The sequence below is a fragment of the Gopherus flavomarginatus genome, chromosome 2 (genome assembly GCF_025201925.1).
Source record: "Gopherus flavomarginatus isolate rGopFla2 chromosome 2, rGopFla2.mat.asm, whole genome shotgun sequence".
NCBI classification, from domain to species: domain Eukaryota; kingdom Metazoa; phylum Chordata; order Testudines; family Testudinidae; genus Gopherus; species Gopherus flavomarginatus.
Window position 1 is genome coordinate 86,979,841 of NC_066618.1, and position 27,663 is coordinate 87,007,503.

At 39.3% G+C, this 27,663-nt stretch overlaps 1 protein-coding gene across 3 annotated transcripts; it reads right to left on the minus strand.

Annotated features, from left to right (window-relative positions):
- Positions 1–600: 600 nt before the first annotated feature.
- LOC127043855 (CLIP-associating protein 2-like) lies at positions 601–27,663 on the minus strand. 3 transcript variants are annotated; one of them, XM_050938076.1, is made up of 6 exons: positions 21,138–21,627; positions 17,831–18,024; positions 15,632–15,760; positions 11,413–11,619; positions 7,459–7,575; positions 601–4,819 (listed from the first exon to the last, which is right to left on the minus strand). In XM_050938076.1, the coding sequence occupies exons 1-6, from the start codon at positions 21,196–21,198 to the stop codon at positions 4,733–4,735; spliced, it is 795 nt and encodes a 264-aa protein (XP_050794033.1). In that variant the 5' UTR covers positions 21,199–21,627; the 3' UTR covers positions 601–4,732. The 3 variants fall into 3 exon arrangements, with proteins under 3 accessions (XP_050794033.1, XP_050794032.1, XP_050794031.1); XM_050938074.1 differs by lacking the exon at positions 21,138–21,627 and adding an exon at positions 27,311–27,650 and having other exon boundaries at positions 885–4,819; XM_050938075.1 differs by lacking the exons at positions 7,459–7,575; positions 21,138–21,627 and adding an exon at positions 27,311–27,663.

A 27,663-nucleotide genomic window follows, 5' to 3' on the forward strand; every position in this document is an offset into this window, starting at 1 on the left:
ATCGGGATAGAGGTGTATCATGCAGGCAGCATTTTTTGAAATATAAATATTTATATGTAGGAGCTAGATAGACTACTAACTTATTTCACAAATACATCTAACTTAGTCACCAAATATCAATCTCTCGTCATTAACCTGGAGTGAGTGGACTTTGATTGGCAACCTAGGTTCTGTATTTCATTACCAGTCCCCTAATCTATGAAACAGTGATGTTTTGGCTATTTTCAACAGTTTTAAGCTAACAATTCATCCTGAACTCAACCTTAACTTCCATATTTCTTGAAGGTTTACATGAGACCGAAACAGTCCAGAAACACGTATTTGGGCATTTGAAAATGCATTCATATGACAAACATTTATTAAAGGTGTATAGTGAAATTTTCAGTGTATAAGGTATTAAGAAGCACAAAGATTCAGATGGGACCCGTACATCCTGTAGGTGCTTCTGAAAATCTTCCCTGTATTTAGGTAGACAAACTTTTTAAAATTATGTATCATTCAATGAATTTTAAGAGAACATTTCTGATCAGTGAGTTATATCTTTGCAGTCTACATAGTTGCATGCCTGGAAAGGTTGGGGGCAAAATTTACACTGGACAATTTGAAAGTATTTATTTACAATTTATTTCAAAGAACATTTTTATGAAAACAAATTAATTAAAAATTCAGTGGTACTAGACTATTTTAGGATATTTGCAATTGCAAAACTGGTAAGAGTTTGCTAAAATGGAAGAACACTAGTTTTCCTTCTCCTGACAACCCTGCTGGTCCCAACCTCACCACTTTATTTTAATGTTTACCATATTCTAAGTCTAAGTCTATGGCTCACAATAATTGACCTTGCCACAACATTACCACAACAAATAGAATAATTCCAGTTACCATTAAGCATCAAATGCATTTATTGTTGCATAATTCACCAGCCTTACTCCTCAGTCTGGCTTTGCCTTGTATGTATTTGTTTTCAAAAGGAAAATGTTATATTTGAGAATTCTTTTAAAATGCTTCCTTTACTGAAAATTGAAATTTGACAGTTGGGGTTTGTCTTCAATAGAGTTTTGACCTTGAATTAATTTATTGCCAATTAATTCAAGGTAACTAACATGTTTGTAAAGGCTAGCATGGATATTCCCAAAATATTTTTCCCAGGACACAAGCATTTAATCCTTATCATAGGCCTCTGCCCTTAAAACACTGAAAACAAATCTGCTGTCTGTAGTTTTTAAAGGAAATGTTAAACAACATTAAAAATCAACAAAATTCAAGTTTACAGTGTCCCTTCAACTTCAACTAATTACCCCAACTTCCTGGCTGGGGCTTAGGTTGAGCACAACACTACAGTCAAATTTTAATTTTAAGACAACTGGCATGTCAAATCACCTTTACATTTATTATTCTGACTCTGGATATATTGTGGTTTTATTTTTACATACAACTGCAAAATATAGATATCCTACCCCCAAAATCAAACTTTTTAAGAGCCATAGGTATATGTTTCAAAATACATGTTCCAGCTTAAAAGTTTTGCATTATAACCTTACAAGGAAAGAAAGGCTATTAAGAGATGACATCATCCTTAGAACTATCTGAACTTTTTGCTGACCAACAAGATTGTAAAACTTCTTTTCACTGCACTACATCTTTATGCGCATTCATTAGAGATCTCCAGTTTAACATGTACAAGACACATCATTAATTATAGTTGCAATTGAACTGAGCTAGCTTTTTTTTTACAATATAGGAAATAAAGCCCAAGTAAAGGATTATTGTAGCTTGTCCAATGTCAATGGGAGCAATATGCATTTTTATTGTAAACTTCCACACTCCTATCCTATGATTACATGAATACAAAACACATCCTTTGCACAGGAAAGTGCATACTCAGCAATCTGTTCCCTGTGACTAGCAGATACGGTCAGGTTGATAGCAGGTCATTACTGACGATTAAAAATTTTTAAACATTTAAAATTTAAGTTTAGTTTTTTTTAGGACATGGGATGTTTAAATATAGTATGAAACAAGACTGTGGTCCAAGCTTCTTATAAAAACAAGATTTCTTTGTCTTTGTGAACATAAACAACCCCCACACCAACTTTTAGCCTTGCTATCTATGTACCCAAGATAACATCTCTCTCGCAAAGGGACTGACAGATTTTTTTTTCCTGTCCACATTGTTAAGGGAAAAAAAGGTTATAACATTAGGCCATAAACATATTTAAATAGGCTTATTTTTGTAGTGTAAATGGGACAGACTCCATGTTCAGAAAGAATGGAAATAGCGCAGTCCTCCTGAGGTCAAGCCTTGAAAGAACGCTCTTCAGAACAAACAGAATTAAGACCTTATACATTTACACTTATGAAGAAGGTTTAAAGTAGGGCTGTTAAACTGTAATCTGAGTGACAATTTAAAAAAACTGGGATTTTCTGTACCACTGAAATAAAGATAGCAAAATCCTTTGAGAAATGGGGTACTTAGAATGTCTAAAAAAGCAGCATTCTGAACACACAGCAATTATACAGAATCTTTTGAAAACAATATTGGTGCCTATGACATCTATAATCTTTCACATAACATGACTGAACAAAACAGAAAAACTGCCTGTATACATTGTTAATTTTTTTTCAAGTAATGTTATGTACATTTTATTGCCAGTATATGCACAATGGTAAGCAAAGAACTATAAATACACAACGTAGTTAAACAGTAGAAAACAAAGAGAAAGTTGCACACAAGGGAGGAGAGAAAGGGGAGACACTACTTTCCTGATGCAGCTGCTAAAAAAAAAAAAAAAAAAAAAAAAAAAAAATGTCCAGTGACAAATAATGAGAATTTTCCTTTTTAAGTTTTTACATACATTTCTACATTTCCCCCTGCCCAAAGAAAACACATCTCTGCAACAGCAGCAAACTGCTTCTTTAATAACCATGTCTCAACTTTCTCTGTCAGATTCACTTCAGATTAAGTGAAAATGACCTCTCAGAGAATGTAATTGCAAGTATCCAGGTCCACTTTTAGTCAGTTTTGTCTTTCAAGGTAACTAGCAATTGAAATGCATTAGCAGTTCCTTATGATATTTGGCGACATGATAAAGAACAGGGCTTCGAATACACAGTAGCAAATGGTGATTTGAAAAAATAATTAAAAAAAGATTTCTATAGACAGTTATTCCACATGACACTATGGGCAGCAGCTCAGTCAAAAGTAAAGTAATCACTCTGAAGAGGTAGAGAGAATTTTAGCCTAGAACAGAAGAACATCCTTGGCACTGTTATTTTCTCTCTTACCAGGACACATGTCCTAAAACTAGACCAATACCATAGTAAAAAACAAAAACCCAGGTTCCATCATTCCTGGACAGGTGCTGTTTTACCCCATCTCTCAGCTAAGTAGCTTGTTGATTACGTCTGAGAAACAGAAAGACATTCAAGGACATATATTTACTTGATTTTTGTTCTCTCTTTCCATTATCATAAATACAAAGAAGCATTATTAACAAACTAAAATTTAAAAAATAAAACAACAACCCGAAAACATTTTCACACCTTAATCCAGATGGGTCCTGATGATGCTGTTCAAGAAAACCATGCAAATAATTTGGTGCTGCTTTCCCAATTCATCCAAAACATTTTTTTTGAAAAAAGTGGCAAGATTCATAGCACTTGTGATTCTCCCCTGCCACCCTAAAAATTCAGTGCAGAACGTTGTAGTGCTTTTAAAAAGACAACCAATGAACTGCACTGTTGTCATATACCCTCCATGTGAGTTACAATACAACACTACTGGTTCCAGCAACCAGGTTGAGAGGAAACATTCTAGTGATAAAGATAAATACATACTGAGCATGCTTGGGCAGAGCACTCCACTCTGAGGCATCCTGCTTGAAGAAAGGATAGTGACAAGGATGGTTCAGGTCCATCAAGTAAGTGTTTTCTCTGCTGCTAGAAAGCAGGTTGTCACACTATCACCAGTTCTGCGACACTGGACCCTGAACGGGCTGTCTTCCACATTATGATGTGCTAGCTGTACTAGTCCTCTACTGCTCACAATAAATTCTTATTTATGGGACAAACATACAACCAATGAACAATATCACTTTCAAAGAACTGGATCAATCCAGCTTTTTATGGGCATAATTCTCATACTCCAGAATATCCCAAACAAGATACAAATAAGATGTACCACCACAGTGACTGAGTCTAGTTGCAGTTCAGACTAGTCCTGCCATGTTTCATATAAATTTCTTCTTTCTAGCAAATATGATATTTAAACAAAACAGCAATAAAAATAGCATGTTATTCTGCAGCCAAAAATAAAAAAGCAACAGAATTTAGATTTTAACTTTTAAAGCTTAAAGCATTCCTGTTTAATTAGCATTTTTAAAAATTCTTTTTAAATACAGTCATAACACTGGTAAAAGTTAATGGGAAGACACACAGAGGAGTGCGAACAGGAAAAGTGATGGATTAGATTTTTAAAATTTATTGTGTTTTGACCAGCTGATATTAATACTGTTTTCTCCTTGGATTTGGAATAATTCTACTGCAACAGTCACATGCAGGCTGAGGGGTAGCCATCAGTTTAAAAAAAAATAAAAAAAGAAAACAAAAGAAACTGGGAGGAAAAAAAAAAAAAAAAAAGGAGTTCCAAAGGTACGTGTGAGAATTTTCCTTTCACTGATATCAGAGTGCCTGTCCTTTCTTTAGAAGACCTGGTTCACTGTAGTCAGTTTCATTAGCTTTGGCCAGAAACATCTGCTGCTGTGTCACCTGCTCCAGAGCCTGTCTGTGCACGTTTGATGTAAAGGTTCAATAATTTCATCTGCAGATTTAATTCAGAAATGCATTTGTTTAACATTTATCAGAAACACAGTTTAATAGTAAAAATTCTAAAATAGTCTATCAGCATGGGTAAGACAACAGTAAAGAACGTTCTAAATAAAGGTGAGTGAACAATGGATTTTTTGCTTTGCTGGTAATTCTGAAACACCGAAAAATTTTTTGTTTCAGGTCAAACTGAAAATGAATTTTTTTGGCAAATCAAAAAGTCTGAAATATTCAGAGTAAGGTTGAAACAAAACATTTCGGTTCAACCCAACATTTTTCATTTCAGTTTTGAGCGGTTTTACAAAAATAAAGGACTAGAGTCACAAAAAATGCCTAGGGGAGGGGAGAAGAGGACCTCTTTTATAACCGTTATCACAGTGTACTCCTGGGGGATTCTGCACCAAAAAAATTAAAAATTCTGCGCTCAATATTTTAAAATTCTACAAATTTTATTTTTCAAAATAACAACACTATATAATCATACCAGTTTCAATTATTTTGGTAATTTATTTCAAAATAGCTGTCAGCAAGTATGTCTGTAACAATACAGACACACAAAATTTTCCCCAGAAGTAGAGAGTTAAAGAAACGCCTACAACGACCCAGTTCCTGTTTCTCTGCTCCCCCCGCAGCCCAGACACTCACACCCACTACCCCCCAGAGTCCAGGAATCCAGAGGGAGAAACAGACTGATGCTGGGTCCCAGGCTTGCATGGAGTTTCCCACATGCCACTGCTTCCTTCCATCAAGGTGTGCTGGGAACTGCAGCTGCTGGTAAACCTCCAGTTCCCTCTTCCTTCCCCTCCCCCCCAGCCTTATCTTCTATTTACAAGCTGGGCTTTGCCAGGTCCAGCAGCCTCTAGTGGTGACCAGTAGCTCTGAGCCCATTTCTGTTGTGGGGGTGGGGTGGGGGGGGAAGGAAATTCTGCGTGCACAACATTATTTTCTGCAAAATTCTGCATTGTGCAGGATTTCCCCAGGAGCAACCCAGTGGTTAGGGTCTCTCCTGAGACATGGGAGTCTCAAGTTCAGTTCTCTCCTCTGCCTGATGTGGAGCAGGAACTTGAACTGGGGTCTCCCACATCCAACATGGATGACTAACCACCTGGCTACTGAGTAATTCTCACACTTACTCCCTGGCCCAATGATTACCCATTGTCAGTTATAGTAGATATTCATGGTCATTTATGACAATAGATAGTCATTTCGCCAGGGAAAGAGAGTGAGAACGACTTTCTTGTGTGGTGATTAGGGCACCCAACCTAGGATGTGAGAGATCCAAGTACAAGTCACCGATCCCTCATAAGGCAGAGGGAATTGAACCTGAGTTTCCCACACTCAGCACAGTACCCTAACCATTAAACTAAAGATTATAAGGGAGGTCTGGTAACCAAAAAATATTCATCCAACTTTAATAACTGAGCTGTTCTCCCTTCGGTGAAAGTAAAAAGCTTTAGGTGAATTTAAAATAAAGGAAGAAGTATCTTTTTATGTACCTGTAAGTGAAAACCTCAAAACATACCAATATTCTTCACAAGGAGTTATTGCTCACAAAGAGTTAAACACACAAAAAAGGGGGAAGCTGAAGTAGTTGAGCTGGGGTTAATGTTTATTATTCCTAAATTTTAGAGGCACAGTGAATAAGTTGGTGTTATTTTTATAGGAGAAAACCCATTTTGATTCTAGTCACTGGTAGGGTTTTGGGAGCCCTTAATGCGCAGGGTAAGTGGGGTTTTCTATTCCCTAAAAAGTCCTTGGTTTTGGGTCACCTTATGTAAAATCATGTTAAAAAAAGGGGGGGGGGGCAATATCCACACAGTGGAAGTTTTGGATCTTATCACTCATCATAATGCATAAAAGTGAGTCATCTTATGTATTTTCCAGGACAAGATGACATATAATGTTCAATTGTCTCTATGTAAATTAAATTTTTTCTGCAAATGTGCAGCCATCAAAAAAGATGCATTAAAGATTTTGTGTTTTTCAAATAATACAGAAAAAAAATGTACTTAAAAGGTTGTGGCATGCAAATTACTTAAGAAAAGGTACAGACAGAAACATAATTGGTTAATTTACTTCTACTGTACATTTATCTCCCACCAAACAATGACATTTTCAAAAGGCAACACCAGATGGAGCAATGGTGGAGATGAAAGTCAGTACACTGATTATGTTCACTGTGGAATTACCTACCATTTTAGGTAATATACACACAACACTAAATAAATACACTGATTCTGAAGGTGTACTCAACCATCTTTATGCAAAGGTTTTTTAATCTAATTTTTCAAGGAGAATTTTTTTAATGTTTTGAGGCACACTTTTGCTTTTGAGCTAATTTATAATATAACCACATCTAATCTAACACAGCAAAACATGGGGCTTAATTCAGCATTTCTTATAAATCAATGAGAAATTCACTTGCATGAAGATTGGATTTATGGTTTGCATATTTTTGAGTCTCACATATGAAAGTCACCTTGATCCTTTCTGTTTGCTAGTAGCTTCAGCAACCTGGGTTATTATTCCTTCAGATATATACTTTCTTAGTTTTAATAGTTGCTCACAACTACACTGAAAACAAATACATGCAATTAGAGACTAGGATTTCTGTAAATGGCATCCTCCACTTACTTTGCTGCCTGTGAGTTGACTGAGATGTGGTTTTAGTTCATCGCCAATTACTGCATGAATGGCTACAAGGCAGAAAACACAAGCCTTACGAACACTGCTCTCCGAATTATCATAACCCTAGGCAGCAAGGAAATGAACATTAATAGGTAGCATATGACTAAAATTCCAAGAGAGATTTCTTTTTATAGATACATCCCCCCCAAAAAAATCACACTAAATGAATGTTAAAGTTACCAAGAGAACCACTCTCAAGTTAGAAAATGCCAAAATTAAACTTGCCCAGATAAACAGAGGATTATTTGTTCTTTGAGAGTCACCTCTGTGCATTTACATTTGTGGAATATGGTGCCCCAAGCATAGAACTATGGAACTGCCTTGAAAATCCATGTCCATTGAGAAGTATGAAAGATCTTGCATGCGTGCAACATCATTGCCTTACTCAACAAGAATGCATCCACCAATCACCTCAATTCCTTCCCTCTAACTGTCAAGTCCAGATGTTATATAGAACTCTGAGGTCGAGAGGAAGGGGGTAGGTAGTATGAATATACAGAGACGATTTCTGAAGAACAATAGTTACTGGTTAGTAATCTCTTTTTTCATCAATCGTCTCTGTGCACACCCATTTGTGGGATATCAGCAGGATGATGGTAGGTGGAGTTCTTAGTTAAATATGGACTGTTGTGCTGCTCTCTCTCAAACTGAGCATCAGAATGCAACTCTAAGGCTGAGAAGCAGTGCTTTCTGAAAGAGTGCATGAACTCCAACTTGCTGAGCTTGAATTTTCTTACGTACTTGTTGCGGTTTCTGAGGTACAGTATGGGTGTCAGACTGTCATTCATCTTGGGGATCAGGAAATAGCAGATGTAAAATCCTTTCCCTTGGTGTTGCTAAGGAACCTCATCTTTGACTTTCTTCTTGAGAAAAGAATCCGCATCTTACAAAGGGATTCTCTCCTATGAGAGGTCCCTGAAGAGTGAGGTAACCATATGGTTGCCTGTGCAACCTTATTTCTGGAATTTCCTAACCTTTGAGAGCTTGTCGTCACAACCGTAATGCACATTTAATGCAAGCTTCTTAAAAATGTAACTTCTTAATTCTTTTAAACACCGCCCACCAAATATTGTGGAATCAGACTGACACTCAACTTAACACATCAACAGAGTTTGGACCATTAGGTCCACAGATATCTACCATTTGAGCTCATGGAGTAACTAGCAGCAGCAGCAGGTTGCCATCCTCCATGTGGACCAACACTAGGGTAGGATGACACACACTCTTTGCCGGTAGGTTTCACAGCTATTTGCTGACAGTAGAAAAATGCAGACTCAGGACTACCAGGTTCAATTCCAAGTTCTGAAGGGAGTGTTTGCTAGTGGTAAGAGACCCTTTTTCCCATTTCACTCAGCCTCTCCCTGTCCTCTTCTGTTCTTAGCCTCTTTTCTCCAGCTTCTTCCCTGCCATCCCCATCTGGCTCCTATCCCCCTCTTCTGCTCTTATTCGTTCCCTGGCTCCTGTGCCTATCCCCAATCCTCTATTCCTGCCCTTCCCACAGCTCCTGCTGTTTGTGTCCCCCTCTTCACTTCTATCATCCTGCAGAGCTGGGCTAGAATATACCGAGTACAGGTGGAATCTTTGGAGAATTTAGCTGTCAAAGTCTAGCAAGTTTCTCCTGAGCATGAGCAAATAGAAGTGTTCTGACTTGTCCAAATATGGGCAAGTTTTCATGGGGATAGCAAAAAAAGGCATCCCTCACAAGAGGGCGACTCCTCTTGCCTCAACACCACCAAATTTCAAGTCCCTGGTCCGAAGCATGGAACAAAATAGAGACAGGATTATTATTATTTTTAACGTGGGCAATACAATGCACTTTCCCCTAATCTATTTCTTGGAAATGGCTGAATTATTTTTACTAAAACTTCCCTCCCTGCCAAAAAAAAAAACAAAAAACAAAAAAAAAACCCCACAAAACAGAACCAAAACCAAAAAACAATCTCACATGCCTGACACACATAGCAAGGACATAGCATAGAAATTTCAGTCCAAACTCTTAAGTTTGGCAAAATTATAAGTAACTGAAAACAGGTTCTTATAATGAAATTACTAATGGCAACATTTCCTGCACGTCCTAAAAGGAGAATTACGATGGCATTGTAAAAATATCTTTTGTGCCAAAAAAGTAATACTGGAAAGAAGCACAGCTGAACTGGTACAAAATTTTCCATTTTAGTACACTGGTTAACATAAAGCAAAGTTTAAAAACATTTAAGCTATACTTCACTCTGCCCTATCCAAAACTCAGCTCAGCTATGAGACCATTTGGGTATGTCTACAGTGCAATAAAATATCCATGGCTGGTCCATGTGAGCTGACTTGGACTTATGGAGGCTTGGACTAAGGGGGGGGCTATAAAATTGCAGTATAGATGTTTGGGCTCAGTCTGGAGCCTGGGCTCTGGAACCCTTCCTCTCATGGGATCTCCAGCCCAAGCCCAAACATCCTCTTCAATTTTTGTAGCCCCGCAGCCTGAACCCGAGTCAGGTGACACAGACCAGCCACGGGTGTTTTATTGCAATGTAGACATATGCTTTGTGGCCCTGTCTTCTCTTTCTCATTTTTAAAATAGTGGATTTTATACAAAAGAAAATAAAAATTATTTTAAAGGAACAGAGAAAAATATTATGTGGCATCTAGAATCATAGAATATCAGGCTTGAAAGGGACCTCAGAAGGACATCTAGTCCAATCCCCTACTCAAAGCAGGACCAATCCCTGGACAGATTTTTGTGCCAGATCCCTAAGCGGCCCCTTCAAGGATTGAACTCACAAACCTGGGTTTAACAGGCCAATGCTCAAACCACTGAGCTACTCCCCCGCAATTTTTCAAAACATTTAAACTGATTTAATAGAGCCAATTTAAGTCACCCAAATGTAGGGTAAGATCTTGCAATGCACTGAGCATCTAATAGGTGAAATCATAACCTCACTGGATTAAGATTCTTAATGATTTAGTAGAGATCAGCATGTGGAACAAACATGACGACTGCATAATATTATTTATTTAACATAAACCAGGACTTCTCAAATGTTAATCTCAATATCTAGCTAGCAATGTCATAACTAGCTACTAGATTAAGAAATCTTCCTGAAAATAAAGTATCACTAAAATGGTTTCAAGTAATTTAATCTAAAGGCTGAAAATGTGCTGCATCTGGATAAACGTTTTTTAATGTTTCTAAGATCTTAGGGATTCATAGAATCATAGAATATCAGGATTGGAAGGGACTCAGGAGATCATCTTGTCCAACCCCCTGCTCAAAGCAGGATTCCATGCATTATGGTCTGCTGAAGTAAATGAGAGCTATTTCTAATCAATGGCACAATTAAAAACAGCAAATAAGCAAATTCAGTAAATAACTGCTAGATTATTCTGCACATCAATACAAAACCAGACCTCAGTTGCCCCAAAACTGATTTTCCAATGTTTTCATTCTTTGGGCAACTTCACAAAAGAAAAGTCACTTCATGGACTCTCTTTCCAAAAACTAAATTCCCCCCTTCCCCCCCGCATTCTTAAAATATCTAATTTTAAGAAATGAAGGGAGAGCTTTACAGGGCAGTTTTGAAACACTGGGCTCACTACATAGCTAGTCCTGACTTCTGCAGCTATACCTTTCTCCCACTCCCCACCCTTCCTTATACAGCCTCTCCTCCCAGGAGATTGTCACACACGCTTTCTTTTCAGTTCCTCCCTCAACCTGACCACGCCTTCCCCAGGTCTACCAGATAGAGCTCTCAAGCGCTCTCTAAACATTCTTGGGCCAGTGTGGGCTTTATATACCCCGTCACCGGGCCACAAATGCAACCATCTACTAGTTTTCCATGAAAGGTGAGTGAAATACTAAAGAGATTTAAACTTCTGGTTTAATTCTTTCCATCTGCTCTGGTTTCTTACCTGTATTAGACCTGGCACAATCTCTGGTAAAAGCTGAGCAAGCGTTTCTTTAGATACTCTCTCTATCACTTTTGTCTGCATTTTGATTGCAGCCAGATTAATGGGGTAATCTGCAGTTTGGATAATGGGACAAAGTACTTTGATGCACTGATCTGGGCTAATGGAAGTGGCCAGCATTGAAGCAGCTTCTTCAGCAGATCTCACCACCTAAAAAAAGATTAAATAAAACAATGGAGAAAATAGTTTTTAAAAAAGGCTTGTGCAATCTAAATCCTGACAGTTCTGCTCTTGAACCTTGCAGTGAAATGAATACGTGTTTGTATTTTTATTTAGTTTTATTTACAACTTAATTATATAACTGCAGCTCTACAGTACTCTAAAATGATTTGGACTGGAAGAGACAATTAGTGACAAATTTTAAAAAATCCTCGGCACCCAGCAGATTCTAAATGCAAGCGGCTCTTCTGAAACTGTGGATAATAATCTAGGCCTAACCTCTGCATTGTGGCGATACAGACATCAACATTCCCCAAGTCCCCCTGACAATAGGTGCTGAGTCAACCCTGGAATCTCTTTAGTGATTGCTATTTCACATCCATCCTTGACAGACTGTTGAAGTTTTTGTTAATATTTTTAACACCCAATTTCCTTACTGTAACTTTCTACTTCTTGTAGGTCCTTGCTGATCAAAGACACAGATTTTCCATTCATTCAAGAAAATTATTTTAGACAACAGCACATACAGTACATTTTTACTTCTAAAATTAAGTCTAACTTGCATAAAAGTTAGAAAAAATAGCAAAAATTTGCACCAGAATCTTCAGCTAATAGAGGATTTAGTAAGGTAACATAACAGTTATTAGTTGGGTGCTAACAGCTCGCAGATCAAGAGGATGTTGATACAAATGGGGATACTGGACAGGGGTTCTAGCCAAAAAGACATGCTCTGCAACTGTGCTCCCTGCTGGCTGACACAGCACACAGCCAGCTCTGTGATGTACAGAGTGCTGCTTGCTACGTGAAGCTCTAGAACAGGGGTGGCCAACTTGTGGCTCCGGACCCACATGTGGCTCTTCAGAAGTTAATATGCGGATCCCTGTATAGGCACTGACTCCGGGGCTGGAGTTACAGGCACCAACTTTCCAATGTGTTGGGGGGTGCTCATTCCTCAACCCCCTGGCTCTGCCACAGGCCTTGCCACCACTCCACCCCTGAGCCTGCCATGCCCTCGCTCCTCCCTCGGGGAGGGAGGGAGAGGCACTGATTGGTGGGACTGCCAGTGGGTGGGAGGCGGGGTGGAGCTGATGGGGGGCTGCTGATGTATTACTGTGGCTCTTTGGCAATGTATATTGGTAAATTCTGGCTCTCTCTCAGGTTCAGGGTGGCCACACCTGCTCTAGAACGTCCCCTTTCACTGGCTGCTTCTGGGAGGGGGTAGGGTGAGTTTGAACTCACATGCCAGGGCTTGCACTTTCCCTGTCCACTTCCAGTGAAGTAGGAGGGGTGAATGCACCAAGACACTCCCTGTCACATCTGGAGGTCATGTGTGGGGACTCACAGGAGCGGTGAGGAAGAAGAGTCTACAAAACTCTTGTTCTCTCCCCAACTCTGCCCCTCTTTCTCCCTTTGTTTTTCTCTTTCATTAACACAGTGAGGGAAAGGGTGTGGAATGGGAAGGGAAAACAAGTGATGGAGAGAATGTAATAATGAATATACTGTATGGAATAAACGGGGAGGGAGGAAAAAGAGGAAACAATGAGAGAGTAATGTGAGAGGGGTGGGGCCTGGGAGAGACTGCAGTCACAAGTTTCAGAAGCCTGAGCTCAGGCAATCCATTAGTTCTACATAGGTAAAAAAATCGGGGGGGAAACACACTGGTGAAAGTTAAATTTTAAAAAATTAGAGGAATGTTTATGTCTGACTTTCTTTGCCTATCAACCTCAAAAGCAAAATTTATGTAAATTGCTTAATTTTATATAGGATTGCCAACTTTCTAGTTGCACAAAACCAAACAACCTTGCCCCGCCCTGGTCCTGAGGCCCCACACCTCTCCGAGGCCACCCTCCCCACTCACTTCATCCCCATCCCTCTCTCGCTCCCTCTCCTCCACCCTTGCTCACTTTCCCCAGGCTGGGGCAATGGGTTGGGGTGAGGGAGGGGGTGAGGGCTAAGGCTAGGGGCTCTCAGGTGGGGCCAGAAATGAGGGGTTCAGGGTGCGGGAGGGGGCTCCAGGTGGGGGGCTGAGGTGCAGGCTCCAGGAGGGAGTTTGGGTTTGGGCAAGGGTTCAGGGTTGGGGCAGCGGTGGTGCTTAACTCAGGTGGCTCCCCTGAAGCAGTGACATGTTCCTCAGCCTCTAGGCGCAGGGACAGTCAGGCAGCTTGGTGCACTAGCTCTGCCTGCAGGGGCCTCCCCCACAGCTCCCACTGGCCACGGTTCCCAGCCAATGGGAGCTGTGGAGCCTGCGCTTGGGGTGGGGGCAGCATGCAGAGCCCCCCTGGCTGCCCCTAAACCAGAGGGACATGTTTCCACTTCTGGGGAGCTGCGCAGAGATGGATAGGGAGCCTGCAACCCCATGCCAACCGAACTTTTAACAGCCTGGTCAGTGGCACTGACCAGACCCACCAAGGTCCCTTTTTGACAGGGTGTTCCAGTCGAAAACTGGGCACCTGGAAACCCTAATTTTACAGTGGACATTGTAGTTATTTTCTTTTATATATCAATTCAATCATGTCTCCTGTTCTGCCCCCTCTCCACCCCCCATGTGTATGTCCTACATCTGGGATTTTTCATATGCGCACGTGAGAGAAAATGTACTACTATGGCTTCCTTCTCTCCAGACGTTTTCCCACCCTCTGCTTTTTACCTTCCACACCTAATTTCACTGTATTTTCCCTTTCCTTCTTTATCTTCTACCTCCACTCTGCATCACCTGGTTATCCTGTCATATCCATGTCTTCCCTTTGCTCCCCTTCTATTGCTGCACCAACGCTATGAGAAAAGAACTTTCAAGCATGTCCCCCTAGTAGTATAATTTGGCTAAAAAGCTGGATGGGATAGAGCTGTGGACCCTTGTCATGTTCAGTCTCATCCTCCAACACATGCCCAGTGGAGCTGTTGGTCAAAGGAACATAGTGCAAGGCCAGATGCAAAATTTCTTGTCTCCCCCATCACTCCACCCAGCCACTAATTGGCCAAAGATACTAGGCAAGGAAAAAGCTGCAGTCCCATACTGCACTGATTTCAGTGGCAGGGCAGGGTTCTTCTGTTTGAAGGGACATGGTTAAAGCTGCATGACCCTCATGACTGCACACAGTTTAAAACTATTAAGTCGCACTATTAACAGCATATATGTTACAGCAAACAACATGTCAAGGAATTTCTAAAGTATTGGTATCTTTATGCATAACTGAGAGCATTTCTGTATATTATTAAAATGGATTACCAGGCTCTGGATTAACCATGTTGCTACAAAACATTTTAGAAATCATCAATGGACACAGAACCATCATATATGCTCTTTGCAACAACACCATGTCATACAAGTAGTTTCTCATAGGGTTTTCCACTGACACCTTTTGCTTACTTTTAAAGAGCTTCTAAATCTGCAGGTGGCATAGTAGACGCAACTTGCAGTCAGATTAATTTGTTTTAGAGACGTACTAAAATGATGAGAAAGATATCTGCTCCTTTTCTTGTTTACAAAAATAATATCAAGATGCATCTTCTCACCTTTCCCTCTGTTGAACTAGATGTAGCATACATTTTATGCTTCTGCTTTTCTGAGAAATACACTTTGAAAAGCAAAAACATGATGGTGATAATACAATATAAAAATGTTTCCCCGTGTACACATTTCTTCCAGAACCTATAGCTTTATAGGGAGGCAATTTCCTTTATCCTTTTAGTAGTACTGAAAGTGATCCATGGGATGCTATTTAGTTCGGTGCATCTGTGTGTCATTTGGGGACAACAGCTAAGAAGGAATCCACTTTATTAAGGCTGAAATTGTGCATTTCAGGGTCTATAAAACAGCAATCTTTCCTACTATAGCATGCCTTTATTAACCAATATTTGCTGAATCCTTGACTATCAAACCAATTACTTCCCCACTGGCATTTGAATCATTTATCAAGCATATTTTCTGAACATTACATTTGATTTGTGCTTTGACATGTGTCACATCCTCAAATACACAAAACACACAGAGCCGCTTACTAACCTCCTTATGAGGATCCTTATGAGCTTCTAGTGTCTTCATAATTGTAAGCTCTGCATAATTTTTAAATCTTGCTGGTTGGTTCCTTAGAATTTCTCTTAAAACTTTCAATGCCAAAGCTCTGATTGCATGCTAAAAGTTAAATATTGTATATAATTGAGTTATTTCTCTTTGAACAGACAATGTGCTTTTAATATTAGCTCAGCAATTGGACAAAAACTTGTTTGATAGTGGAAATCTAAGGTAAATTATAATATGCTCCCCCCCGAATGCATACAGTACAAGCCTATTCATTCAAGCTCTAAGCATATGGAACTACCAGAAAAAACATTATATCATCACAACCCATATTCTCACCCCTGCTCTATACATATATCTTACATGGTGTTATGAAGTTTTTACTAAGTAACATATGTAGATACAACATATGCCTGCAAAATCACAAGCAACATATGCAGATCATCCCAAGTGAGTGCCAACAAAACCTTTACACAATACTATTCCCAGATTTTGTCTAAATCACTTATTTTACAAAAAATATGGTTTAGAAATATTTTAGTTTTAAAAAATGTTATTCAATTTTTGAGCCTCTCTGATTGAGAAGAAATGTCTAGTTACAAGTCTAACTATGGTATAGTAATTATAGTAAGTCTAATTATACTGAACTGAAAGGGACTTACCAATTATAGCAACTACATTTTAGAAACCTCTAAAATTACTTAAAATGTATTTCCTATACATAATGTTGTATGTCTTTTAGAACTTTATACCTTGGAACATAGCAGGGGCTAGCGAAAGCTAGGTTTCGTATCCTCCCAGAAAGCTAGGGAAACCACCTTTCCAAAAGAGAAGAATATGGGGTAGGAGGGAGATGTATACACTAGCGATGTAAAATGTTAAACAGTTAAATATGTAACTGGTAAGTATTAGTCTTACCGTTAATTCACACTAACTTAATCTCCTGCATGTGGGTGTTGAACTGGTTCTCCTGCGACAGAGTGTGACTTGTGCCCCAGCTGTGCTGGCCCCAGCCCAGTCAGGGCAGAGGTGTGTGTGTGTGTGTGTGTGGTGTGTGTGTGTGTGTGTGTGTGTGTGTGTGTGTGTGTGAGAGAGAGAGAGAGAGAGAGAGAGAGAGAGAGAGTGTGTGTGTGTGTGTGTGTGTGTGTGTGTGTGTGTGTGTGTGTGTGTGTGTGTCCCTGGTCTCCCCCAGTGCCACTGGAAGGAGTTTGGCTGCGCAGGCGGATGGCGCACTGTCAGGGAAGGGAAGGGAAGCTGCTGCTGGGGTGGCATGGAGTGTCTGCGGAGGCCACATCGGGACAAACTAGGTACCTGGTCCCCTCTCCCTTTTATTGGTTATCCGGTTAAACAATTTAATTTTATAGTTTAAGTGGTTAACCTTTTAAATGATATCTGCATCACTAGTATACACATACTTCTTATTTATACATTTTTAAAGGCAAGCTTTGCATGGCCCACTTAGAAGGTGACCTACAAATAAAAATACTTAGAATTTCATAGTTATTAGCTAAATATCCCCAAACCCTAAGGTAAAAAAAGGATGAGCAACCAATTTTAAGCTTCCATAACTCCCACCCGAGAGTTCAAACTAATAGTACCCGCTGTGCATAATATATATGCATTATATTGTCATCCACCACAAAAATCACCTGAAACATGAAGCCAGTATAGGAAACGAGGAGGGAGAATCAGATAAATGCCTTTTTGATACAAAAGGGTATGTATTTTTCAGTTATTTTGTATTTTATTTTTTTAAATTGCTATCTCAACATAAATATGTAGTATGAAGAAAAAGCTATGTACCTGACCCCTATCCAGTTCATTACCAGATGCTGGATTGTGTCTGCCTAATGCACAGAACTTTGGACAGAGTGAGAGTCAACAAGACTGGATACTGGGAGAACCCAAAAAACAAAAAAATCCTGTGAAGTAAACATGACTACTGTCTCTCTTTACTTTTTGGGGGACTGAGATTATTCTAAATTTAATGGCATTGTCTTAGGCCCCATTTGTAGACGGTCATTAAAAAGTATTTTACTACTACCAGCAACTTGTCTATCCCCTTCTAGAGATACTACTTAAACCCAATATGAATTTCATCCATGTGAAGTGTTACTGAAGAATGGGCCCTAATGTCAAAAGCAACTTCCGTGCACAGTCAACTTTGGGTTAGTGTGAACTTACCTCTTTGTCCCCAAGAGTTTCAAGTAACAGAAGTAGTATTGTTTTGAAGTGCTCATCCCAAACACCAAAGGACTCTTCTTGAGTCAATTTTATAAGCTCATACAAAGCAGCCTTTCTTTCTTCAACTCTCTCATTATGGTTTGACAATTCCTTCAGCAATTCTGCAACCAGATCAGAATGGTCCATGGGGGGCTCTATTAAAAAGGAATAAATGGACATATTCCTCAAACTGCAGAGGTGATAAAAAAACAACTCCTATCACATAATGCAGAGATAGTTTTAAGGCCTATCAGCCTAGAAACTGTTGTTTATTTTTCTCAGCTCTGTCTGCAAGGAGATTTTTACCCTCAAAATAAACACAAATATTGTATTTTCAGTGTGGTCAGCATTCCTAAGAAACAAATGTCTGGCATGATGGCAAAAAACAACTTGCAAACTGACAGCTTGAATCTTCCAATGACTGAACAGGTATGTGAAGCTAACTAGACTGGGAATTCCACAGGACTGCGGCTGCTCAGGCTGCTGTCCCTAAGACAAGCTCTCTGTGTAGGAGAATTTAAAACAATATTGGGGAGGGATACCATAGTGATGAACAAGACATGAATAACTAGACTGATACTTATACAGATTGGGCAGTCAACCCAAGATGCCTGCAAAACTTCAATAAAACCTGGTCTCCAATGTGAATTCAAATATCAAGTTGTCTTTACTTCGTTAGCAAATAGTAAGACATTTCTGGCCTTTGAAAAGGGAACTCTCATGTCTTCTGCCTGTGTCTTGCTCTACAGGCAGAACATTAAGAACCTCACAGTACTTTTTGAAGGAAAAAAGGTAAAACATATAAACAAAAAAATCTCTCTCTCAAATAAACTTCTATTTTACAAGGCATGTATGATGGAAGGAGTCAAATTTTCTCACATCTGCAAAACATGGCAATTAAACAGAGTCTTGTATCTTTCTCTAGGACTATTTCATGTTGACATTAAGCTACAAGTGAAATTTCTGCAACAAAAATTTTTATGACATCACATACAGATAAATCCCAAGTTAATCAGTCCTTGAGTTTATTATTACGTTATTACTATTTAGTAACAAGTCATTTTGGGGAGAAGAAACTAGTAAAAAGTGAATTCATTAGAGCTGTGTAAATTTTAACTGCCTCAGTAAAATGTTTACCATCTACTGAATATTTTAGATCAAAACTTTCTACTTAGTGCACAGAGTAAAACTCCATTTGTTCTATTTATCCTCTCTTTTGGACGAATAGCCAAGGACATGGATACATGAAAACAAAAATGTTTATTCAAGTAGCAGCTCTCTCCATTTAGTCCATAAATGAGTATGTTAGAGTTTATATGACTAATAATGCATGCTTTGCAAATTCTCTACAAGGACCATTAATGTTCACCTAAAGGAAACTGTTTTTTGATGATATGATAGTCATTAATTAGTACAGAGGACTGGAACAGAGAACTTTTACTGAGTATGATAATTTTTATTACCCAGGCCACATTAGTCCTACCACAGACACTGAAGATAAGATACCATGATAAATTTTATTACTGGGAACACATATGGACATTATATTAGGGAAACAAGGCATATATTCTGCCCTGACAGGTTAATTCCACAGTATAAATTTAATCAGCATGATATTCTCATCAACATTGCTGACTTCACGCATTCAAAGGTTATTGCATAAGTTCATGTGCTAAGAAATTTAGCAGTTTTTGAAGGACTGACATTGTATAATACTGCTCTGAGTACCAAACAATTAAATTAAAATGCATAATATGAATTCATAGCTAATGCAACACTAATTTTTAAAAAAGGCTCCAGAGGTAATCATGGCAATTACAGGGTGGTAACCCTAACTTCAGTTCCAGGCAAAATGGTTGAAACTATAGTAAAGATCATGGGTGGTGAGTGAAGCTTCCACTTGGGGAGGCAGTAGCACCCTAGACAGCCTCTTCTGCCTGTGGCCCGACCCATACTCCACCCCTGCTCTGCTCCATGCCCCACCTCCTCCCCACTGTCTCCCTTTTCTCTTCCCTCACCACATGCGCATCTCCTTCCAGCCAAATCCCTGAAACCAAGCAAATGAAAAATACATATATATTTGAAAACCCTCCTCCACTTTTCTGCAATTTCTTTCTAAAGAAAATGGAGCATGTTTTCCATTCTGTGCCAGATGGTGTTTGTGAAGACAGGACATGCAGAAGGTACCTAATTAAAAGCACTAAACTTGGGAATAAAGAATGTCAGTCACAGGTTTTTTGATATACTCCGAGAGCTGACATGCAGGCAGCCTGCAAAATGGCCCTTTCAAGTGCCTCGACCCCCTCACTGATCCGGGGGAACATATAATGGCAACCAGCAGTTAAAGCTAATTGAGAAATCTCTGTCCTTCCTTCACACAATAAAACAAGGTATCAGGCCTCACCCTCAGATGGCATTTACACCCTGACAGGAAGAAAATGGCTGGAGTTAGACTGCAAAAAACTGCCACCTCATTTTAACTTCTTCACACAAACAAACTAGAGGGCTTCCTATGTTTATTGTTCCAACAGCAGTAAGCACCTCAGGGTATGGCTACACTTGAAATTTCAAAGTGTGAGTGTAGTCGGAGCGCCAGCGCTGGGAAAGAGCTCTCCCAGCGCTGCACGTAAACCACATCCCTTACGGGTGTAGCTTGCAGCGCTGGGAGCCCCGCTCGCACTGATTACACTGAGGCTTTACAGCGCTGTATCTTGCAGCGCTCAGGGGGGTGTTTTTTTCACACCCCTGAGCGCAAAAGTTGCAGCGCTGTAAAGTGCCAGTGTAGCCATGGCCTCAGGCAATGAATAAGAACTGCCAAGAGGAGTGGCTGCTGCAGCTAGAGATGAATCCAGGCAGTAAAATAAACGCTGGCTGCTACTTCAACAATACTACCCACTTAGCTCACAGAATCAAGCCGGTAAAAAGTCCCACTGAGGCAGCATGGTGGTGCCAGCTTTATGTACCAGATCAGCAGACCATATATCCCCAGGGGTGATGGAACCAAATCCCCAGCCCCATTCTCATGAGACACCAGGCAAATGTAATCTCCCATCCACTGAAAAGAGATGATGTTTATCCTCTCCTCCCTGCCACCATATTCCTCCTCCTTCTGCCCCCCACTTCCTTCCCTCCATACCCCTCCCCCTCAGGCTTCCGCTGCTCAAGTTCTCTCCTTCCCTACTCTCCCCATGCCGAGCACTCCCCTGGCCCTGCCCATAGCAGAACCTGAACAAGTAAAAAAAACAATTGCCCCTGGCCCATTGCTTACCTGTGGGAACGCTCTGAAGGGCTCTGGCCCAGGTGGAGGGGGATCCATTACTCCTGGCCATTTATTGCTTAGTCTCAGCTGCCCAGTCCTGCTTAGCTGGCACTGGCCCTGAGGACAGGACAGCATAGGGTGATCCAGCCTTCCCTGCAGCACACTGACTGACTGCACACATAACATAAGGCTGGCTGGCCTCCTTGCATCTTTGTCTAGCCCTCCTGCCTCCTACTGTGTAAAGTGATGATGGGGGCCCTGCTCCTAACCCCCTTCTGGCAAGTTGCTCTACCATCATACAGTGGGAGGAGTCATCATCCCATAAAGTCCCAAATTTAAATTCTTCTGTGATCGAGAGGAGTGCCTACTGCATGAATGCTGATCAAAAAAGAATAAATGGACACAAATAGGATATTAGGAATGATAACATACAAAAGCCAGTAGGAGAACACTTCAATCTTCCTGGACATTCTATAACAGATTTAAAAGTAACTATACTTGAACCAAAAAACCTTCAGAAACAGACTTCAAAGAGAAACAGCAGAACTAAAATTCATTTGCAAATTTAACATCATTAATTTGGGCTTGAATAGGGACTGGCTGGCACATTACAAAAGCAGCTTTGCCTCTCCTGGAATTGACACCTCCTCATCTATTATTGGGAGCGGACTACATCCACCCTGATCGAATTGGCCCTGTCACCACTGGTTCTACACTTGTGAGATAACTCCCTTCCCTTCATGTGTCATTACATAATGCCTGCATCTGTAATTTTTACTCCATGCATCTGAAGAAGTGGTGTTTTACCCACAAAAGGTTATGCCCAAATAAATCTGTTAGTCTTTAAGGTGCCACTACACTCCTTGTTGTTTTTACTGCATGAATGAACCATAAAGCTTTTGGGACTGTAAAAAACATTTTGCAAAACTGCACTTCTAAGCACTTTCCATCTGATGACCTCAAAGAACCTAACCAAAAACAATGAATTTACACAAACTCCTGTGAGGCAGGCAAGTGTTATGGAGAAACTGAGGCACAGGTTAATTATGTCCCCTATTTGGTGTCTTTTAAAATCAATAGAAAGACTCCCCTTGATATCAAGCCTTAAATGATGGGACCAATGTTACACTGGAAGTCTGTGACGGGGGCCATTAATAAAACCCCAGATCTCCACATTTCTAGCAGTGGGTAGCACAGGCCACTGGCTGCATTGAAGTGGGAGTTCACCCTGATGTCCCAACTCCTCCAGTACAGGGACTCGGCAGCGAGGCTGCACCTGACCTGACACAGTGCAAGGGCTGGACATGTAGATGAACACGATTTGTTGGGGAAAAATCAACATGTCTTTTGTAAAGAGAAATCGTACCTCACCAATCTATTAGAATTCTCTGAGATGGTCAACAAATAGGTGGACAACGGTGATCTAGTGGATACAGTGTACTTGGTCTTTCAAAAAGCCTTTGACAAGGTCCTCACCAGAGGCTCTTAAGCAAAGTAAGCAGTCATAGGATAAGAGGTAAGGTCCTCTTATGGATCAGTAACAGGTTAAAAGACAGGAAACAAGGGGTAGGAATAAATGGTCAGTTTTCAGAATGGAGAGACATGAATAGCGGTGTCCCCCAGGGATCTGTACTGGGACCAGCAATGTTCAACATATTCATAAATGATCTGGAAAAAGGGGTGCAAACAGGGACTGGCAAAGTTTGTAGCAATACAAAATTACTTGAGATAGTGAAGTTTAAAGCAGACTGTGAAGAGTTACAAACAGCTCTCACAAAACAGGGTGACTGGGCAACAAAATGGCAACAAACTCAATGTGGATAAATGCAAAGGAATGTACAGTGGAAAATATAATCCCAACTCTACATACACAATGATGGGATCTAAATTAGCTGTTACCCATCAAGAGAGAGATCTTGGAGTCATTGTGGATGGTTCTCTGAAAATATCTCCTCAATGTGCAGCAGTCGTCAAAAAAGCTAACAATGTTAGGAACCATTAGGAAAATGATAAATAAGACAGGAAATATCAAAATGCCACTACATAAATTGATGGTACACCCACATCTGGAATACTGCATGCAGTGCTGGGTCACCCCATCTTGAAAAAAATATTAGCAACTGAAAAGGTACACAGAACGGCAACAAAAATTATTAAGGCTAAACTTCCATATGAGGAGAGGTTAAAAGATGGGACTATTCATATTGGAAAAAAGAGACGATTAAGGGGGGGAATATGATAGAACTCTACAAAATCATGACTGGGGAGGAGAAAGTGAATAAGGAAGTGTTATTTACTCCTTCACATAACACAAAAACAGGGATCACCCAATGAAATTAATGGACAGCAGGTTCAAAGCGAACAAACTGAAGTATTTCTTCACAAAATGCACAGTCAACCCGTGGAACTCATTGCCATGGGATGCTGAAAAGACCAAAAGTATAACTGGGTTAAAAAAAGAATTAGATAAGTTAATGGAGGACAGCTAATAGACACTGATGGGCCTAAAATGGTCAGGGATGCAACCCCATACTTTGGGTGTCCTTAGGCCTCTGACTAGCTGATGCCGGGAGTGGACAACAGGTGATGGATCACTTGATTGCCATGTTCTGTTCATATTCTCTGAAGCATCTGGCACTGGCCACTGTTGGAGAACAGGATACTGGGCTAGATGGACCATTGGTCTGACCCAGTATGGCCATTCTTATGTTATGCTAAGAAAAAAATCCAGCATGCGTCTCCAATTATGTGGAACACTAGTGTTTGACAGCCTGGAATGATCAATACAAGTAAAGTCAGTAGTTTCATTCAATTTACTAAAATCACCAGAAATACCATGTCCCTGGTGGTAAAGGAGGCAAGGAGGCTCACACTGTAATATGATAACACCTTGCTAAACAGAGAGATTTGATTATTTTTACTTGGTGCAGAATTCAAATGGCCTGCATATTTCTGTGTCCCCTGCACACAAAAATGCAAATCTGCCGGGGGGGGGGGGGGGGGGAGAGAGGAGGAGGAGGAGAAGAAAACACTTGCAGGAGGAAGGCCTTTCCTGGAGCCAGAAATGCAGCAGCCTGCCTGCATAGTAATATTGTTAATGTTCCTATTGTTAGTTAACTGTTCCCATTCTTAGTCAATTCCCGCAGGAGCATAAAACCTGTAAAAGTTTTAAGGGCCCTACATTGCCACAGTGATGTAACGCCTTAAAAATTACAGTAAGGGAATCAGCTAGGAAGATCTATGTGCTTTCTCACATTTTTCCTGTGCCAAAGTTGCACAATGGGGTTAGATTACAGTTCAGAATTTATTTTACTTACCCATTTTAAAAAAATAATTAAAAAAAAGACTTTGAGGACAAATAAAACATTTACCAAGCAGTTAATAAAATGTCAGGACAATCAGAAGCAAGCACTTCCCAAAGTACCCAGTCAAGTCCAGGACAATGATTAGCAAAACTGTACTACTTTCATGTGTGGAAGTCTGAGCAATTTAAAATGACTTTCTACTTATTTTTTTTCCTCTTTGGTATTCTGTAATGTAATTTAAATGAAAATCCAGAATTATAACTTGAATGCAGGGTATTAGTTACCAAGTGTTTTTAAACTTAACTTTCTTGTATTTAGGAAATGCTGAATAGTTATTGTGATATTTTCTGTATTGTAGTTCAAATAAATTACCTAAACAATTGAAACTGGTGTGATTATATTGCATTATTTTAACAAATAAAATATGCCAAATTTTGAATTTTTTGGTGCAGAATCCCCCCAGGAGTAATGATTACATTACTGCATAATGTTACCAAAATGAAAAGCTAAGAGTTGTAATGATTAACATTTCATTTCTTATGTTTACATTATCAGTGATATGTAAAGATGTTAAAACTTCCTAAATAAACAGTAAAACACAAACACTGGCCATTTACTCACCCCAACCATCACTTGGTAAAAAGCTATGTCAATAAATAGAACTGCACTTAGATTAGATCCAGTACATAGCACACTTTTTTATCTTACATAAAATATAATTGAAGACTAATTGACAATGGCTGTTAATGCTGACAACTAGTTATATAAATGGTGACGTTTCAAGAAAATAAAGCTGAATACAAGTTAATTTTCCAAGCAGAGAATCTCATAAATCTCACCCTGAGTGCAATTACTAAATCTGAATACAAACAATGCCAGAGAGTATATTGTTTTCTTTCAGGTAGTTCCTATGGCAAATCATTGCTTAATAACAGAACTACAGTTGAGACAGAAGAAATCCCTTCTCATCAGTCTCTAATAAGAGCTACTCTTACTGACATAATAAAGATTAGACTATAATTGAATACTCATTTCAAAATATTCACTATCTACTGAAGCAATACAGCAACAATCTCCCCTTCCAATTTTTATGCATTGCCATCATATTTTAAAAGGTTTCCTTGAGATTTTCAGTAAGGTGTACAGCATGTACAATTGGGAGTGTCAAGAGGCCAAGGGCCTTTTGCTGGTGTATGCTCTATGTTAAAGAAAAGTGAAAAGTTAAGACTTCATTACAAATCTGCGTATTCAACTTAATATGAAATCATTTCATCATGAACAAAATCACTTTTCTATATACTTGAATTTGTTTCTGAGCATGGATAGAAGTATGATTATAAGGTAAACACCATTAGAATTAGACTTTAAAACTGTTTATAAATGTATTTTTAATGAATATGAGGTATTTATCAAAATGAAAGAGAAATTCAAATAATTTATAATTTTACTTAAGTGTCTCAAGGTCTACTTGATCAGACAGTAAAGATTGTTTACCAGACACTAGTAAACTTGTACAGGCACTACAAGCTTCCTTCTCCTTTACTTAAAGAGGAATCTCTCCACTGGTCCACAATCCACTGTTTTTGCCCATCTACCATTTAGTTGTGTATATTCTAACCAGCAACGGAATACCAAAAGCCACAAAAGTTCCCTACCTAGTTGTTAAACTACCATTCCCTTCAATCCAAGCAACTTCAATACACTGAGTATCTGGGGGTAATGGAAAATAAACTGAATATAATATCAATATAAATAAATAAATCACAGAGGATACTATACTGATTGACATGTATGAAAGAGTAGTGATTGAGAGGGGGTTAGGTAGACAAAACAGTGCTGCATAATCCTGGGGATACTGCTACCTCTGGACATACTTCAAACCAAACTCTCAGTAGGGTGATATCTTAGTGGTCATCATCTTTTTGTTTCAAGAATGTGGGGCCAGATCCTGAGCTGGATATCAGTGTTTTGCCTCAGTTCAGACCAGCTGATAATTAGGAACATAAAGTTCACAATGGAGCTACAGCCAGCACCATATCTACAGAAAATGTTATTATAGGATACAGAATTAGGGAAGAAAAATGAGCAAGAAAGAATGAGAGAAGGAAACAAATGCAAAATAAAACATTTGGTTATAAACATTACAAGAAAATATACCGGACAAGATTAAAATTTAGCTTAACAAGCTTATAAAGCAGTAAGCTGAATATCTATGTCAATATGTCTGAGTGCAGCCACCTTTTCAGCACATGCATTTAAAAAAACGTTAAGTCAACACAATATACCCCTGACTTGTGTTTCAAATAAAAATATTTCACTACCAAAACTCTGTGCTGTTAATCTTTCATCTGTAGCCAAAAATAGTTTTACCCAGTTTCTTTTTCCATTATGTAATTCACAAAGATCTTTTTTCCCCTCGACAAATTGAAAAAAAATTAGATAAAGCAACATAACAACAAATATTTTTTATTTTTGTCTGTCATGCACTAAAATATACTTACTATAACCTGAGCCCAAATATATAGTATATGCTACAGTTAGCAATTCTCTTATCCCAGTCCCTTACTTTTCCTGTAACTTTGTATTTATGAGGAACAATATTAAAACTTGCGTATTTCATTACACTGGAATTTTGTTTGATAGCTTCTGTAACACTGCTTGCTTTTCACATTACTCAGATAGGATCTGCTATTCAATAAACCTAGCCTGAAAAACATGATTTATTGCATCAGCAGTCTGGTTCCTTCATATACTTGTATGTATAGCTAATTTAGCTTAACCTCTATTTATTACATGAAAACCTTAATGACTATACGCAACACATGTAGACAAATCTTATGATTTCCTCTCTAACAAAGAATGGAATCTAGAACTTACCATCCGGAAATTGCTCAGCATCATCATCAAACATAGCTTCTTTCAAAGCAGATTTGTTAAAAGAACTGATACTATCTGAGTAATTGTACGGGTTATAATCTCGTGAACGTGGAGAAGAGTGGGGAGGCATTGTGTTAAGTAATGATGTTTTGTTATCAAGAGCTGTTCGGCCTATATCAATTGCTCCACCTCCTGCTCTCAGATCCGCTATTCCAGAGCCACTGCAAATCTGCCAGGAAAAAACAAAAACACCCCTCCCCATAAACATATTAAATATCTCACTCACTTTTTAGTTCGCTATTCCTCTTAGGTTAACAGTAGCAAATAACAGTCTTGTCTACATAGGGAAGTTA

Excerpts from the sequence above, each read along its gene's own strand:
- LOC127043855 (XM_050938074.1), bottom strand. The coding sequence starts at position 27,578 with ATGTTTATGGGGAGGGGTGTTTTTGTTTTTTCCTGGCAGATTTGCAGT. Across the intron at positions 11,620-15,631 it reads ATAAGGATCCTCATAAGGAG|GTGGTGAGATCTGCTGAAGA; the intron begins GTTAGTAAGCGG and ends ATCTTTTTTTAG. Across the intron at positions 7,576-11,412 it reads TTGTGCCAGGTCTAATACAG|GGTTATGATAATTCGGAGAG; the intron begins GTAAGAAACCAG and ends CTTGCTGCCTAG.